The following is a 17,024-nucleotide window of genomic DNA, read 5'->3' as shown; positions in this document are numbered from 1 at the left end:
CCACCCTTGGGGAGAAGACGGGATATATAGCAGGGCCAGGGGGAGTGGGTAATTTGGGGATGAGTGTCTTTGGGTTGGCACCGTGACAGCTGTAGGGCAGGCGGCAGACGTGTGGATGTGGAAGAGGTGCGTGAAGAAGGAGACTGTCATGGTGTGGTTTTGGTCGGGGGGAGCATTTGGACTGTCCACTACGGCCATGAGAGGAGGACGCTTGTTTTCCTTTCCTTCTAGTCCTGTCTGTGTCCTGTTTCCAGAACCCCAGGCAAGTGGTATAAGGCTAGTGCCATAGGCTTCTGTGTGCCGGGCTGGCTTTCTTGCTACTGTTGATGTGGGAGTATCGTTGCCGTCGGTGAGACGGACCTGCGCGGAGAGGGGAGTCCGGCCGTGGGGGGCGGGCATCCCCTGCGCCCCGTTCTGCGCGGCTGGATCAGGGTAGGAGAAGAGAAGGCTGGGAGAGGCCTTCGGGGGCAGGTCATAAAGGGTTCCGGGGGCCACACTCAGCACATCCAGGCACTTTGGGGAGCCAGTGAAGGACTCTAAGCAGGGAAGTGAGGTTTTGGGAGACGTGAGTGTGGGGCAGCGCAGGTGGTTGGAAACCAAGGGAGAGGCAGCCAGAGTTTGCAGCAGAGTAGTGAGGGCCCAGAGCAAAGCGGTGGGCTCCGGGTGGAGGGGAGTTCAAGGGCCGTTGAGGAGGCAGAATTGAGGAGCTGTGCCGTGGGAGGGTCACCTTGGGTGTTTCTCTGGGATTACCAGAGTGGGTGGTGACTCCAGGAACCAAGACGATGTTCTTTTCCGGGGGCCCGTGCAACGTGAGGCTGTGCACGCACTGGTCGGGACCTCTGGGTAGAGCCCGGGGACCATCCGTACGTGACTGAAGCCGTGAGACGCACCGGGATCCTCGGGCTGGTGTCCCTCTGAGGAGACTTGTAGTCTCGGAACAGAACTCTGAGAGGGATGCCGGCATTTACAGAAAGAGCAGAAAAGGGGCATGCAGTCAGAAAGCCTGCACGGGGAGCACCTGGGTGGCTCAGTGGGTTAGGCTGCTGCCTTCAGCTCAGGTCATGATCTCAGGGTCCTGGGATCGAGCCCCACATCGGGCTCTCTGCTCAGCGGGGAGCCTACTTCCCCCCTCTCTTTGTCTGCCTCTCTGCCTACTTGTGATCTCTCTGTCAAATAAATTTAAAAAAGAAAGAAAGAAAGAAAGAAAGCCTGCACGGATGTCCCGGTGTGGGTGGCCACGCATCGGACGGCACTCATCCCCGAGGGAATGAGCAGAGGCGGTGTGTGAGTTGGGCTCATGGGAGGACCCCATGCCTTTGTATGGGGCTTGATTCTGAGGCGTGTTTTTGTTTTTGTTTTTTTTTGCTCTAGCCATTCCTCTCTATCTTGTATCTGACTCTGTGTTATCCCAAAGCTGAGTCAAGTCATTCAGTCTGTTTTCTAAAATTAAAATTCTGGGGGCACCTGGGTGGCTCAGATGATTAAAACCTCTGCCTTCGGTTCAGGTCATGGTCCCAGGGTCCTGGGATTGAGCCCTGCTCTCTGCTCTGCGGGGAGTCTGCTTCCCTTCCTCTCTCTGTCAGTCTCTCTGCCTACTTGTGATCTCTGTCTGTCAAATAAATAAATAAATAATATTTTTAAAAAATTAAAAAATAAAATTAAAATTCTGTTCAGTTTTTAAAAATTACTATACATGCTCATTGCATGAACTTTGTATAAAGTATATGTTTATGCTTTTTTTGGATTTTAGGGTTTCTTTATTGTAACATTTTTAGAATCAACAATTGATCATTATTTTTTAGGACAAATTGAAGAAGTTGCATTGCTTGGTCACAGTATGCACTTTGTAAAGGTTTTAGATGCACTTTGTTTTCTAGAAGAAATTGTACTGATGTCTCTTCCGGGGCGGGGTGGTAAGTGCTGCCTGCACATCCTCGCCTTGCTGTCAGGCCCTGAGGACGGGTTTGTCTCCAGGGAGTCCCTTTTCTCCCTTTCCTGGCCGCAGTGACCTCCGCGGTGTCCTCTGTCTTTGTCCTCCCGCGGGGCGTTTGGCTTGTCCTGCCCTCTCATTTCTTCGTGGCTCCTGGAGGCATGTGCACTTCCTGCCACATCTTTCTGAGGGAGAGATCAGAGCCCAGCGGCCCTGGTCTGTCTTCTGCGTTGCTCGGCGGTGTCCTGTGGCCTCCGTGTCTTGCGTCTGCCTCCCGCTTTGCCCACAACCTCCTTCAACTGCAGGGGAAGTTGCGGAACGCGGCCTGCAGTCCCTGAGAAGGGGAGCCCTGAGAAAATCCTACTTCTTTTTGAACTAATTTTCCTTAGGATGAAGCTTTAATGCTCTAATGTTTTGAAGGAACTTGAGTAAACTCCAGTGCGCTGGCAAGCAGCACGATTCATATCACATCTTCACTACAAAATGTGAAATTGCTGAAAGTGCAGAGGAAACCGGAAGAAAGGTTTGTCTCCATAACCAGCTGCGATAGAGTTGCTCATCCTCTCTGGGCTCCTCTGTTTCACATCTTGTAATACGAAAGTCGTAATTCTTGGTAATGAGAAAGTCAGACTGAATTATTACTCCTCTTCCTCACTTTAATAATGTTTCCATTTCCAGTCTCCAGGCTGGGGCCTTTGAAACAATATTCAGTTTTTTTTTAAAAATTGTGAAAAGTGAAATCCATCTAAAGGGCTTACAATGACACCTTCCTCTCACAGAGATTCCGGATTTCCCCACGAGGACCAGTGTCTTCAGTGTCTGCTCAAAACTAGTCTAAACAAATAAACATGCCCCCTCACTTCTTCAGTAAAAGCTAGCGACACACTGTTCTTCTCCTTGGCGTTGTGTCTTAGTGATGGCTCTTTTGGTCATTGTAGTCCTGTTTCCACAGGTGCACGACATTCCCCTACGCGGTCTGTGTCGTGGAACCTCTTTCCCGTTTATGTGAGTGTCTGTCTACGTGTCTGCATGTGTATGTGTAGTTTATTTCCAGGGTTTTGCTATTGAAATGGTGCCATATTTACCATCCAGCTCTTATGTAAGAAAAGAACATCTTTCAGAATTTATTGTAATGGGATTAAGCAATTTCATTTTGCGTTGGATACTTTATTTTAAAGTGAGTTCTTTTCTGATTATAATGTTTATTGTAGAACATTTAAAATATACTGAAATGAAGAAAAACTACCTCTTTGGAACCCACCCTCCGTTTAAAAATAAAACACTGCTACTACATGGGTAAATTTTTTTCTAGTCTTTTTCTATGTATGTTTCGAATTAGGAATCGTATTGCGCATTCGGTTTCATGGACATGATAGTCATCAGTTACTGTGGTTGATGCACCTTTAAATATTCGTTGCATGAAGTGCTCTTATATTTTCATGGAGGTTCTTAGGAAAAACCCACATCATAGATGGTGTATTATTCACAAATAATACTTTTGGTAACATTTAACATTTTAATTAACTCAAAAGGAAGTGTCTTACTTGATGAGTCTTTGTATTGTTTCAGACTGCTCCTGTTTTGTCAGCGCACCAGTGGGAAAATACTGACTCAACACAGGTGTGAGGCTGATTATTCTGTTTACACTGTTAAATGGGGTAAATTGCTAAAGGGAGATAACCCAATAGCAAAACGAAGGAAACTTTGTTGTTTTTAGAAGTTAAGATATTAACAAGCATGCTAATGTTCTTTTTATAAATGGTTAGCCCATCTGAGCATTTGGAGTATGGAAGTCATATCTTATAAACGCACTCTGACTTCAGTGGCTGTAATTTTTTTTTATTCTGATAATTAATGAAATCTGATTTAAACTATTTATGACTTGCACTTTTAAAAGCCTCATTTTGTTACTACAAAATGTGTCTGCATTTGAGAAAAGCATTTTTTCCCATTTAAAAACATCTTTGTTAACGGTATTTTTGAAGTTTGGCCATATTTAATTTTCAGAGAAGATAAGATAAAGTGCCTCAAGCTCAAAGGCCAGATAGAGACGCCTGGTGTCATTTGCTCCTGTTTACATATCGATGAGAAGATGCGGCGTCCCGGCTGTGGAGGTGAGATTAGCCCTGAAAGTAACACGTACGTCTGCAGAGAACAGGCTTGGTTATTCTAAAAGCATCTGATGAGAGTGTTTATGAAACTGGCACATAACTGCCCTCAGAATTCCTAACATATCCAGGCCTGTGGAGTGTAGAACGTGAAATGTTTTCCGTTGTACGTGTAATAAACTGGAACCAAAAACTCGTTAAGAATCAAAATCCGAATGTTCTTTGGCGGGTACTTCGTTGTTCTTCCCCCCAGCACCTCATCTAGAACTCACTCTTGGCCACATTTAGCTCCTTTAAAAACCTTCTCCCATAGCTTCATTTGCTTGTTATTCCAGAAGAGCGAAGCATTCCGCGGGCAGGGGCTGTAACTGGGGCAATCGAAAGTAACGATGCCAAATGATCGCGTCTCCCCCCTTTCACCCCAGCCCTCCCTCTCTGTCCCTGATCCACACAGCCATACTGTGTCCCAGGTTCTGCCCTGTCCTCTCGGCTAGTCTGTGCCCGCGGAGTCGTCAGGGGCCCCTTCTGTCGCACGAGCACCCGGGGGAGCCCATTAGACGGCACTTACCCCCGAGAACGCTTCTGGAGATGGTTGCGGTTCGGTGCAGGTGGAGGCACCGCATTCATTGAAAACGCTGGTGGTCGTCGGCATGATGAACATTTTGTAACCTAGCAGTCGTGTATTTTAATGGCCATTTGCTGTCCGTGTTTTGCAGTACAAATCCTTGCATATGTGCCTTTAATATGTATAGGTTAAATTTCTAGAAGTGCTAGGTCAAAGGCTATGCACATTTTGAATTGTAATAGATTCTAGATTGCTAAGGCAGCTTTCTCAGCGAATGGGAGTAGCTACTGTCCTCTGTAACTCGCAGCATGCTGAGTTTGCCAAACGGGTTAAAAAGCCTATTTCATTACACAAGCTGCATGCTTTCCTCAGATGAGTAAAAATGAAGTTCTTAGGTTTAAAAGATTGTTCTTTTCCTCTGCACTGGGTATAGCTTCTGCTAATTTTTCTATTTGATTGTAGATCTCTTTAAATTATTTTGGAGAGCTTTTACAAACAGCTGGTGTTGCAGTGTTACAAACAGTTGGTATTGCAGTGTTACAAATATTTATTCCCATTTTGTCATCTTATTAGCCTGTGTTATATTGTTCTGTGTAGAAAGTTCTAACTTTGATGTACTCAAATTTATTTATTTATTTTTTTAAGATTTTATTTATTTATTTGACAGAGATCACAAGTAGGCAGAGAGGCGGGGGGAGGGTAGGGGAAGCAGGCTCCCCGCTGAGCAGAGAGCCCGATGCAGGGCTCGATCCCAGGACCCTGAGACCATGACCTGAGCCAGAGGCAGAGGCTTTAACCCACTGAGCCACCCAGGTGCCCCTCAAATTTATTTTTAAATAACTGATGGCAAATAGTAACAAGACTTAAAGAGTGATATTTCTTTCTTAGGGAAAGTCATAGTCCACGTGGGAGTGTTTAATTCTCCTATTGTCTTCACATATTTTTATGGTGCTTTGTACACACGTGCACGCACACACGGATCTTATGTCAGTCAGGGATCTCTTGGTGTGAAGACTAGAGCTACATTGTCATTTACTTAGGTCACACAGCTTTTCCTCTCATATTTGTTGAAGAGTACACTTCCTGTTTACATTTGAAATGCCTCCTTTGTCACGCGCTGCATCTGTGTCCGTGTGAGTCTTCCCCGGGGCCATCAGGCGTTGACTTGTCTGTTCGTGCTTCAGCCCGTTAGTATGGGCCACTGTTCGTCCTAAAGTGTGTGATGATTTAGGTGGCGTGTGAAGGAGCATTTTAGAACTTAGCGGTGTTTGTTTCAGTGTCCAATAGAAACAGATGACTGGGGAGCCGAGCCTGTGATTTCTCTGAAATGCCAGCTCATGGCGAGGTTGGAGTTCAGAAGCTTCGTGGTAAACCCGGCTTGCCGGTGACACGTCCGCGTTCGGTGGCTGCAGTTTGGGAACGCGCGTTCGCGGCGGGGCTGTGTGTGCCGTCGGTGTTGTCAGCGCGCGTTTCTGTGTGCGGACTCTCCTTGGGCTCTGTCGCAGTTTGTTTCTTTTTCTAGCAGCATAATGAAATTTCACTTTTGGAAGTTGATGATTATGGACGACTAGTGTGAGCTACATGTAGGTACGGGTGTAGCAAATCAGGATCACGCCTGTGCCTTATCTTTTCCTGCCTGACTGCTGTGCCTGACGTGCATGCGTTAGAATGTCTTACAACAATTGAAGACGAGTCATTTTTAAAGCCTGAAGGTAAAGATTGTCTTAGAAACTAAGGCACTAAAGATAGTTATGATCTTCATCATGTCTTCATTTATAATAAGGGCCACATTAATAACCTGCTGGAACTAGCTATTTAGTCTTATAAACTTACAGCCTGCATAAGAAACACAAACAAATACGATAAAGATTTTTGAGGGACGCCCAGGTTGCTCATTCAGTTAAGTGTCTGCCTTCGGCGCAGGTCCTGGGATCGAGCCCCATGTTGGGCTCCCTGTTCAGTGGGAGCCTGCTTCCCCTTCCACTGCCCCTGCTTGTGCTCACGCGGGCTTTCTGTCAAATAAGTAAGTAAGATCTTAGGAAAGATTTTTGAACCATGGTTTTTCAGGAACTGGCTGAGAGAGACCCTTTGCCCCATTATGAGCCAGACCTCGCCTGGAACCACCGTGCTCAGGCTTCATTGTGAAACCATAAGGCACCACCCCCAACCCGTTCAACTTTCGGGAATAAACAGGAACAATTTCTAAATAGCCCAGAAGTCAGTACAGAATGTGATGCTGAGTTAAAATGAAAAGTTGAGAACACTTCGTCTGGGATACTGTGCCTCATTGCAAAGGCTAGAGCTGCTAATTGGCAAAATACACAAAAAGTTATGAGTCAGAGTGGTGATCAGTAAGTAACAAAACAAAGAACATAGTTGACGAGATTCCTTTGTCCAGTGAGTTAGCTATGTGTCGGCTCGGGAGCGAGCCAGGCGGGTTGCTGGCCTGCCAGGGAGGACCGGGCAGATGCCGCCTGCCGCTCTGCCGGACGCTCACTGACGTTCTGAAACCAGCACGGCCTTCGCGGTTTGCCAGCCACAAGTGAATAAACACGTCCACGAAGACTTTCTTGTCTAATTCCCAGACGAGAGGAAACCTTTTAAATTCTGTTGATGACTTCATGACACACTAACGCAGACTTCAGGTGTGATGTTGTGAGAAGAGCGGAGTTGGTACGGAACGCCACGTTGGTTGAGTAGGAGGTTTGATCCAGCGTGTTCCAGCCCTGGAAACTGGACCCTTTCCTATCCAGACGGCAGTCTTGTTCGGCTCCGGTGCTGAAGAGCAGTCCCCAGTCCCCAGTAGAATGGCGGTCCATTGGCCTGTGCCGTGTGACTCCTCTGCTTTGGGACAATCTGAGCAGTGACTCTAAGCACCTGCTTCCTCCCGAATTGAGAGCAGAAAGGTCTCAAGTCCCTGTCATCACGTCAAGAGGAATTCGGGTCTTTGTGGCGTAAACCTTTTTTTTACTGGAAGCCATGGGAAGTACACTTTGACTGTGGTGGAAAGAATTGAGAAGAGCTCGAAAAAGTCTTCTGTGGGGCACCTGGGTGGCTCAGTCTTCGGCTCAGGTGGTGGTCCCGGGGTCCTGGAATTGAGTCCCGCGTCGGGCTCTCTGCTCAGCGGGGAGCCTGCTTCCCTCTCTCTCTCTCTCTCCTGCCTCTCTGCCTGCTTGTGATCTCTGTCTGTCAAATAAGTAAATAAAATTTAAAGAAAAAAGAAAAAGTCTTCTGAATGCCATATGTACAAAGTTCAGAGTGATGGCCTCCAGGAGCCTGGCAAGTGGGTAGATGCGAGCCAGACCCCCTTTTAAAGAACCATCAGGAGAATAATACTAAATAAAAGCGCATGTTCAGAAGATTGGGCCCTGGAGGCTTTCTTGAAAGTAAAGTTTGTTGAACCAGAGTCACACTTGGTGTTCTGGTTAGGAATTCTGTCAAATAGCCTTTGCCTGATGAATAATAAACATGTTAGTATTCTCTGTGTTGTCCAATGTCAAAATTAAAAAATAAAATTATAGACCTAGCCTCCTCTTACACTTCACGTGGCACTGGTCTCCTCTGTCGTGATGACAAACCGTTCTTTTGCTTTGAGGGGCCTCGTTTCCGATAGGGCTTTTCATAAATAAATTTGTTAGGTTTTTCTTGTAACTTAGTGTTTATTTTTTAATTTAATTTAAAATGTAACAATGCAGTTTTGTTTTCATTGTGTTTCTTTTCAGGAGTACCTCGTACTTAGGAGAATAACGCTGTAGGGGTGTGTAACGTCCTTGTGCCTGATTGCTGGTCCCCGGCCTGGTGTGTGCAGGGCTCCCCGCTGCCCCCACTGTCTTTCCCTGAGTAGCTGGTAAAGCTCTTGAGGTGGCACGTGGAGGTCGGGTGAATCCTGTTTATTCTCGAGCTCTGCCCACTGGTCTCAGCGCGTGTCCGCACCGTGGCCGCTGCGAGGTGTTCGGCAACTGCTCCCCTCTTTCTGTCTGCATTTACTAACAATTCTGTGAGAAGAGATTTTTCTCCTCTCTCGTGTATACATTTGGTCATTTGTGTAAGTATGGAGACCCAGGTGCGCACTTTACCATATCCATTAACGTCCACTACTGTCGTGGCGTAACCTCACTCCGGTCGTAGGAGAATATCGGAAAAACCCACATCAAGGAGCAGAGTCCAGGATATAGAGGACAAAGGTGGAGGAACTGTTACAGATTGGTGCAGAGTAGGAAGAACTAGTGATGAAATGCAGTGTTCCCACAGGGATCCTGGATGGGACCCTAGAGCAGGCGAAGATTGTTCTATAGAACTTGGCGCACTTGCAGTACAGTCTGTCGTTCGTCGCGACGCCACGCCCTTCTTGATCTCTTGCTCTTGCCGGTTGCGTTCTGGTTGTGGAGGGGGCACTGGGGTCCGAGAGAGAGGCGATGAGGAAACGCACTGTATCCTTTCTCCAACTTTGTCTGAAATTCATTCAAAGTAAAAAGTTTTAAAACTCAGTTTAAAGAGCGATATGAAGCGAAGAACAGCCCAGGGGGTGTGGCTGTGGTGAACCCTGTGAAGGTGGCAGGGCTGCCTCTGAGACGCGGGTGTTGGCCGGGCAGGGGAGGGAGGACTCCAAGCCTGGGAGTCACCCTGCTTGCTCCTCCCTCTGTCCAGGTGCATCAAGATAGTGGTCCTCCGTCGTTCCCACCTTGACCTGCGGTCCTCGGTGCCTTGTTACTGCAGGACACGGACAGGGTGGGGTTGCTTTCCCCGCTTTGCAGTCACATTCAAAGATGTTCTAAGTGCTTTACAGATCTCATCGTGACCCTTCAGTATGTTGCTGAGCCCAATTCCCAGTTCCTCCCGGGAAGAGTGGCTGCGGAGACGGACAGGCCAGCCCCCAACCGCCAGGCTGCTCTTCTTGACACGCTAAACCCACCCCTGGAAAGAAGTCTGAGAAAGATCCTCGAGGCAAAATTCTGCCTGAGCCCGCAGAATAATCCGGAACGTAAGCCGAGCAGACACCAGTGGGGAGCTGGCCTGTCCCATCTCAGCAGCCACTCTTCCCGGGAGAACTGGGAATTGGGCTCAGCAACATATTGAAGGGTCACGATGAGATTTGTAAGAGCACTTAGAACATTTTTGAATTATCTGTCGACTTCCTGAGGGAGTTTAGAACATTGGAATTATTGATTGGATTTAGATTTGTCTGGCCGGTATTCTGATTTTGGTGGCACTAACTGTCCGTGGGAAGATGTAGGTCTTTCTAATGTCTGCCTCAGTAGATAAGTGATTTTACATTCTTGCCTCTTACCGTGACTTTTTTTTTTCAACTTTAAAATCTTTCAAGCTTCAGATTTCCTGGTTGTACCTTTATCCTTTCTAAATTATATCCTTCAATCATACCATGATGCACAATGCTAAGTGTCAGGATTATAAAGACAGACATAGGCCGTGATTCTGAAGGAATTTATAGTTCATTAAAGGAGAAAAAACACAGTTCACTTACCTTTACTCTTTCCTCTCTGCCGGTGCACTGAGGTCAAACGTGTTTTTCTCTTTCAGCAGACACTGGGTTCTGTCTGTAAGCGATGGAGCCTTCGTTAGCACCTAAATGCACCTAAATGCAGACCTGCGGTTTGAACTTGGCTTGTGGGAGGAGCAGGGGGAGGGGGGCACGGGGTGACTTCCTGTGGGGGGTGCGCCCTGCAGGGCTGCTCCTGCCGCCGCCGCCGCCGCCTCCTCCCTGCAAGGAGGCCTCTCCCGCGCACCCCCGCACCCCCGCACCCCCGCACCCCCCGCACCCCGCGCACCCCCGCACCCCGCGCACCCCCGCTCCCCCGCACCCCCCGCTCCCGCGCACCCCCGCACCCCCCGCACCCCCCGCTCCCGCGCACCCCCGCACCCCCCGCACCCCGCGCACCCCCGCACCCCCCGCACCCCCCCGCACCCCCGCACCCCGCCCCCCCGCCCCGCGCACCCCCGCACCCCCCCGCTCCCCGCGCACCCCCGCACCCCCCCCACCCCCCCCCCCCCACCCCACCCCCCCCTCCCGCGCACCCCCGCACCCCCGCACCCCCCGCTCCCGCGCACCCCCGCACCCCCGCACCCCCCCCCCCCCCCCCCCCAGCACCCCCCACCCCCCGCTCCCGCGCACCCCCCCACCCCCGCGCACCCCCGCACCCCCCGCTCCCGCGCACCCCCGCACCCCCCGCACCCCCGCACCCCCCGCACCCCCGCACCCCCGCCACTCACTCGCCGCGTTAACGCACAGAGCTCCAGTTTCGTGTCGTGTCGGTATTCTCGGGGCTGAGGCGGCATCGGGACACGGTGCGGGACAGGCCGGGGGAGCAGACGGCCGTGTTCTGAGCCAGCGTCCCGCGCAGCCTGTCCCGCGCGTTGGTGGTTCTCCCGTCCGCCAGGCTGCCGTGGAGCAGGAAACAGGGCAGTGTGATGGGTTTTGTATTAACGGGGCTGCTGGAAAGAACTGAGCCCTGAGAAGAGACGGTTCTTGGAGCGGATGCTCAGTGCTCTTCAGGAGCCCGTCCGGCGTCTGTCTGTCCCAAAGGCGGCCCTCCGGGAGAGGGCGTGCAGGGAGGCGCCCCCACCCCGTTCTTTTTATTACCTGTTAACTCCTTGGCCCCTTGGACGCTCAGCGGCCCCCACTTGTGAGGTGATTACCATCTCCCTGCTCGCGCGCTCTCTCCTCCCTCTGCTGGGAGATTCTCTCCCTCTGCTGGGAGATTCCCCACCTTGCCCTCCCGCGGAACGGGTCCTTCCAAGTTGCCTTTCACATGCCTTTTCTTCTGGGCCTTCTCCTGGCCGCTGAGGCAGAGTCTGTCTGCTCTCCCCACGCTTGCGCCTGGCGCGGCCTCTGTGCACGGGGCAGAGACCGCGTCTGTCTCCACGCTGGCGGCCAGGGCTGTGTCTGGTGCAAGGTGTGTCCCCAGCAAACAGGCTGCTGCTTTCTCCCACCAGACTGTGAACTCCCTGGGCGGAAATGCCTCACTTACTTTCAAAGTCTCTGGTGCAGGGGCTCCTGGGGGGCTCAGTCGTTCAGCGTCTGCCCTCGGCTCAGGTCATGATCCCAGGGTCTTGGGGTCCAGCTCCCCGTTGGGCTCCTGCTCAGTGGGGAGCCTGCTGCTTTCTCCCACTCCTCCCTCTCTCTCTCTGTCAAAGAAATAAATAAAATCTTACAAAATAAAATCTCTAGTGCCTGGCATGTTACGTGATTCACAGACACCTGTTGACTGGGTACGTGCCCTTCCTGGGTCTCATTTGAATGTCTTTTGAATGGATCGTTCTAGACGGGGAACACAGAGGAGGCTCTGGTTCTGCCCTGGGACTCGGTTGCATGTTTAGGGGCTGCATACTGACCGTTGCCATGGTGTGTGGATGGCGATCCTGTGCACTGCGACGCTTGTCTTTCTGTGCGGGGCTGGCTTTTCCTGGCAGCCTTGTGTCCTGATCTCTCTGATTGCTTAGTTTGCTTTCTGGTTCTCAACACCACCTGCTCCTCGTGCTTTCTTGTCAGATTTTGAAGATCAAAATTTTTTTCTGTGGCCTCCCTCTCCCCTCCTTTGTGGTAATCTTCCAAATTACTCGTGTATAATGAAGGCAAGGACTTTTTTAACTTCTCAAAATGTGAAATAATGTTCTTTCTCAAAGTAGCTAGCATACTGCTTAGTGGGTTAAGCTCTAGGCCCTCTGAGTTCAGATCCTGGATCTGCTACCACTTTCAGACCTCACTTTCCGCATCTGTAAACGGGGAAGATCATCGTGCTTAACCTCATAGGTTCATTTCGAGGAATATGAGAATTACCCGAAGCCAAGGGCGTGGAATATTGCTTAGTGTGTGGACAGAAGCCTTCAGTCCCTGTTAGTGTTCTGTGTGTGGCACACACTCCTCTCCTGTCCTTCTGTGCAAGGACACAGCGGACAGCTCAGTGGCGCTGCTACCTGGTGCTGCTGCTCCTAGAGTCGCCTGTGCGGTGTGCCTGAATTCACGTGGGAGATTGCTTGACCTCTCCCTGACCCTCGTCTTTTGTCGGCAGACTATTAAAGGGGCAGGGGTACTCTTTGAAAGCTCTTATCAGCATTTTCAAAAATACGGTTTTATTACTGAAATCACGTATCGGGGTTGTGTGTGCACGTCCGTTATTTTGGATCGGCTTGCTCTGCTTGTTTTTTTGAAATGAGTTTGTCTTTGAAGTAGGAAGTGTTAGAGCACTTGAGCACAGGTCAGAGAAGTGACCTTTGCCTTCGTATGATGTCCTGTCCGGGGATTCCGACCTGCGGGTGATCAGAAGTTAATAGTCACCCCCACACCCAGCAGTGCCTCTTGTGCTGTCGTGGCTTCTCCCACACCGTGAGCTTCAAACGTAAGAGAGAATTTCTGAGCAGTTCCAGTGTTTGACTATACAGTCCCATCGTGCTCTTCGATAGGGAGTACGTGTTTGGATTTTAAAAGACCACAGCCCGGGTGCTATGCTGCAGGTGCCGAGCGGTGCTTCTCAGCTCTTAGGGCTCCTCCTCCTCCTAGAGGCTTACGACCGCAGCGTCCGACTTCAGGGAGGCGTTCGGTCGTTCCAGACGCGTGTCGACACCTGCGCGTGCCCGATGGGGAAGCGGGTGAAAGCAGCAGTGTGGTCGGGGAAGAGTGGGGCCCTTGAGCCTGTGCGGCCTGTCGTCCAGCGAGGACTAGGAGCTTCTCCGTGTGGGGAGGTCAGCGGAGTGGCTTTTGCCAGCATGGGCCATGTTTTTAAGGTAAAATGTTGGTTTGTTGAATTTTAGACTTTTCCCTTTAAATTCACTTGGCCAACATCTCGAGCATCATTCGTTCAGACGTAGAGGTCATGACTCATCGGTCACCCGTGCCCCTCACAGCGCGTGCCCTCCCTCACGCTGTCACCCCTTACCCATCCCCTCGCTCTGATTTCAGGCTTGCCTGTGTTTTTCCGTAGTTGTGACAGTGCACACTATTTTAAGGAATCTTAGCCTTTTAGCTAGAACCAAATAATGAACATGTATCATATCCGGACAAATGGAGATAGAAGGAAAACCATAGACACAAACGTATCAGTTCTATTCATAAGTCAGGATACTGGCTAGAAATTTTTATCTAGAAGCTTTCTCTTATTCTATCATAACTTCGCACTTTTTACTTTAAATTTTCCATTTGCCCTCCTCCTTTTAATTAAAATTTAAAACAAAATATTTTTCTGAATTTGGTCATAGTAGATAAAATCTTTTTATTTGAAATTCAAAAAGTGGTGGAATTTTCTATAGTGGAAAATACCTGGAGGATTTTTCTTCCTTTCTCTTCTCTTCTCTCTTTTCTTTTCTTTCTTTTTTAAAGTAAGCTCTGTGCCCAACTTGGGACTCAAACTCATGACCCCAAGATCAAGAGTCACATGCTGCATTGACTGAGCCAACTGGGTGCCCCGGATTTACTTCTTTGGCTTTAAATTTTGTCAGTGAGAAACTTTTCATTCTGCGCACTGTTGATTCACATATCAATGTATAATTTTGAATTGGCTTGATTACTTGCCTTCTGACACTATTTTGATACTTTTATTTGTTTTTGTTATGAGATCTGTTTATTGATTTTTCTAAAAAGATTTTATTTATTTAATAACAGACAGAGATCACAAGTAGGCAGAGAGGCAGGCAGAGAGAGAGGAGGAAGAAGGCTCCCTGCTGAGCAGAGAGCCCGATGTGGGGCTGGATCCCAGGACCCTGAGATCATGACCTGGGCTGAAGGCAGAGTCTTTAACCCACTGAGCCACCCAGGTGCCCCTGTTTATTCATTTTTATAATGATTCATATATAATGTCTTGGAGTTTTAATTTTATTTTGGATTACAGTTATAAAAATAAAATGCCCAGGGGAACCTGGGGGGCTCAGTTGTTAAGCGTCTGCCTTCAGCTCAGATCATGATCCCAGGGTCCTGGGGTCGAGCCCCTGCATCAGGCTCCTTGCTTATCAAGAAGCTACTTCTCCCTCTCCCACTTCCCCTGCTGGTGTTCCTCTCTCACTGTGTCTTTCTCTGTCAAATAAATAAAATCTTAAAAAAATATAAAATAAAATAAAATGCCCATACACTATAGACTGGAGCAGTTCTGGGGGAAGGAGGGTTATCTTTAAGTATTTTTATTTTATTTGAAATGTGTGTAAGTTTCCTGTTTATTACTTCGGTTCCTTCTAGGTACCAAGTAATTTTGTTCAAAATTTAGTTTTATGATGAAAACAATTTTTTTTTAAATAACTAGGTTTAGCTTTTGTTTATTTTTTAAAAGATTTTATTTATTTATATGACAGAGAACACAAGCAGGCAGAGTAGTAAGCAGAGGCAGAGGGAGAAGCAGGCTCCCCGCTGAGCAAGGAGCCTGTATGCAGAACTCGACCCCAGGACCCTGGGATCATTACCTGAGTCGAAGGCAGTCGCTTAACCCACTGAGCCACCCAGGCTCCCTGAAAAGAGAATTTTTTAAAATTCAGTAACAATACTGAATTTTTTCATCAGATATTTTATTAAGATAATTGTAGGTCATGTGCAGCTGTTAGAAATAATACAGAATGATCCTGTGTTCACAGTGCCTGATTTCACCCCCTGGGGGGGTTCTGTTTTATAAAACTGTGCTATGATAATCACAACCAGGATATTGGCATGGATATAATACACTGATATTATTCAGATATTCCCAGTTTTACTTGAACTTGTTTGTGTAAAGAAATCAGATTTTGTTCTTAGAAGACTACTGAAATACTAACTTTAATTAGGTCTGTGATCTAGTCGGGGGATGGCATTTAACTTCTTGTGCCTCAGACTTCTCATTAGGTCAGAATGTTTGTATGCTCTTTAGGATCCTTTTTCAGTGAAGACATTCTTTAATCTTTGTTTGAGAGTATATTAGAATTTGAAACTAAAGCCTTTTTTTATCTTTTCCCTTTTTGTGTGTAGGAAGAAAAGGCTTCTCTTTTACATCGTACTCAGGAAGAAAGAAGAAAGAGAGAGGTAAAAACAGTTTTGTAATAGTCTATTTAAATAAGCATTTTCCATAGCATTTAAATAAATCTGTCATAATGGGTATAGATAGATGTATGTTATATGTGACTTAACATGCATATTTTTGTGTATATTAAACTTTGGAAGCATTTCTGGATTGTTTGGATTTATGATAAGTAATTTATTCTGGAACCAGTGTGGAAAGGACAGACTAAGTGGGCAGTTTCCAGAATAGAGGGGAAAGCAGGCTGTTATAAAGTTCTCTTGCCTATTGTAGTGGTTTCTAGAAGATCTAAAAAGACTTAGTATATCATGTTCATGTTTTGCCAGGTAAAAGAAGAAAACTCACTGTTAAGGCCAATATCTTAATTATTTGTGTAGAAGATAAATGGAGCTAGTGACATTTGTTGTTTTTTGTTTGTTTATTACATTCTTTATTTTACATTTCATCTCTCTGGTGACAGTTTCTTAACATTGCTTGTTTTGTTCATTTTAATCGGCAGTTATGGTATATTTTATGGCCTGCTTTTCCAGATTTCTGTTTTGTTTTCTGATCATTCATTTGTTCCTTTAGCAAATATTAATTGAGAGCTTATACATTCCAGGTGCTGTTCTGCTTGCTGGCTGTATGGATAGTGAATGAGATGGATAATGGTCTTGCTGGGTTCTGGAGCATGGATGCAAGTGCTGTGAGGGCAGTGGGACATGGTGATGGTGACCGGGAAGGGTGTTCAGGGAAGGAGACTCTGAGCTGGTTAGAGTTGAGCTGATAACTGAAGGATGAAAAAGAAGCTGGAGGAAGAGCATTCTTGGTGAAGGGAACAGCAAATACGAAGAGTTTTAGATGGGCTCTCTCAGCCTCAGCACTGCCTACTTTTTGGAACAGATTATTCTTTGCTGTGGGGGCTTACCCTGTACATTGAAGGGTGTTCAGCAGCATCTGTGGCCTCTGGTCCAGCCACTGGAGGCCACGGCGCTCCTGCTGTTCTCTCCAGTTGAGATAACCAAAATTACCTTCAGATGTTCCCTGGGTGGTGTAACTGCTGTCAGTTGAAAGTGACTGCTCAACAAGAAATGTTGGCTGATGTCTTTCATCTTTTCTAGGAAATTCTCAGCTGTCATCTCTTGAGTAGTGTTTCTGTTCCATTCTTCCTCTCCTCTTCTTCTTGGACTCAAATTATGTACATATTTGACCTTTGCGTTGTGTCATATATCTCTCCTATGCTCTTCCATATATTTATTGTTTTGATTATTTCTCCTTCAGTTTGGATATTTCCTTCTGACCTAACTTCTAATTTACACATTATCTCTTTACCAGTGTCTAATTGTTACATATATTCTTTGAATTCTGAACTTCAGATTTTTTTTTTTTTTTTACTTCTAGAATTGTCTTTGTTTTATTTCCCAGTTCTCTAGTCTTTTGATTCCATGAACATAATT

The 17,024-nt window shown here is 47.6% G+C and overlaps 1 protein-coding gene across 6 annotated transcripts in view; it reads left to right on the top strand.

Moving 5' to 3' along the window:
* Positions 1-17,024, top strand: part of UBE3C (ubiquitin protein ligase E3C) — a 110,543-nt gene that overhangs the window by 8,158 nt on the left and 85,361 nt on the right. For 5 of the 6 annotated variants that reach the window (XM_045086278.1, XM_045086277.1, XM_045086280.1 and 2 more), the window contains exon 2: positions 15,540-15,593. In XM_045086278.1, the coding sequence (XP_044942213.1) occupies positions 15,540-15,593 (54 nt within the window). Of the gene's footprint in view, positions 1-3,499; positions 3,551-3,937; positions 4,045-15,539; positions 15,594-17,024 lie in introns of all 6 variants that reach the window. The other variant, XM_045086276.1, reaches the window with a different exon arrangement.

Source organism: Mustela putorius, unplaced genomic scaffold (genome assembly GCF_011764305.1).
Source record: "Mustela putorius furo isolate JIRA1106 unplaced genomic scaffold, ASM1176430v1.1 tig00000929_pilon_pilon_pilon, whole genome shotgun sequence".
In the NCBI taxonomy this organism is placed as follows: Eukaryota; Metazoa; Chordata; class Mammalia; order Carnivora; family Mustelidae; genus Mustela; species Mustela putorius.
This window is presented reverse-complemented; position numbering and strand designations above follow the sequence as displayed.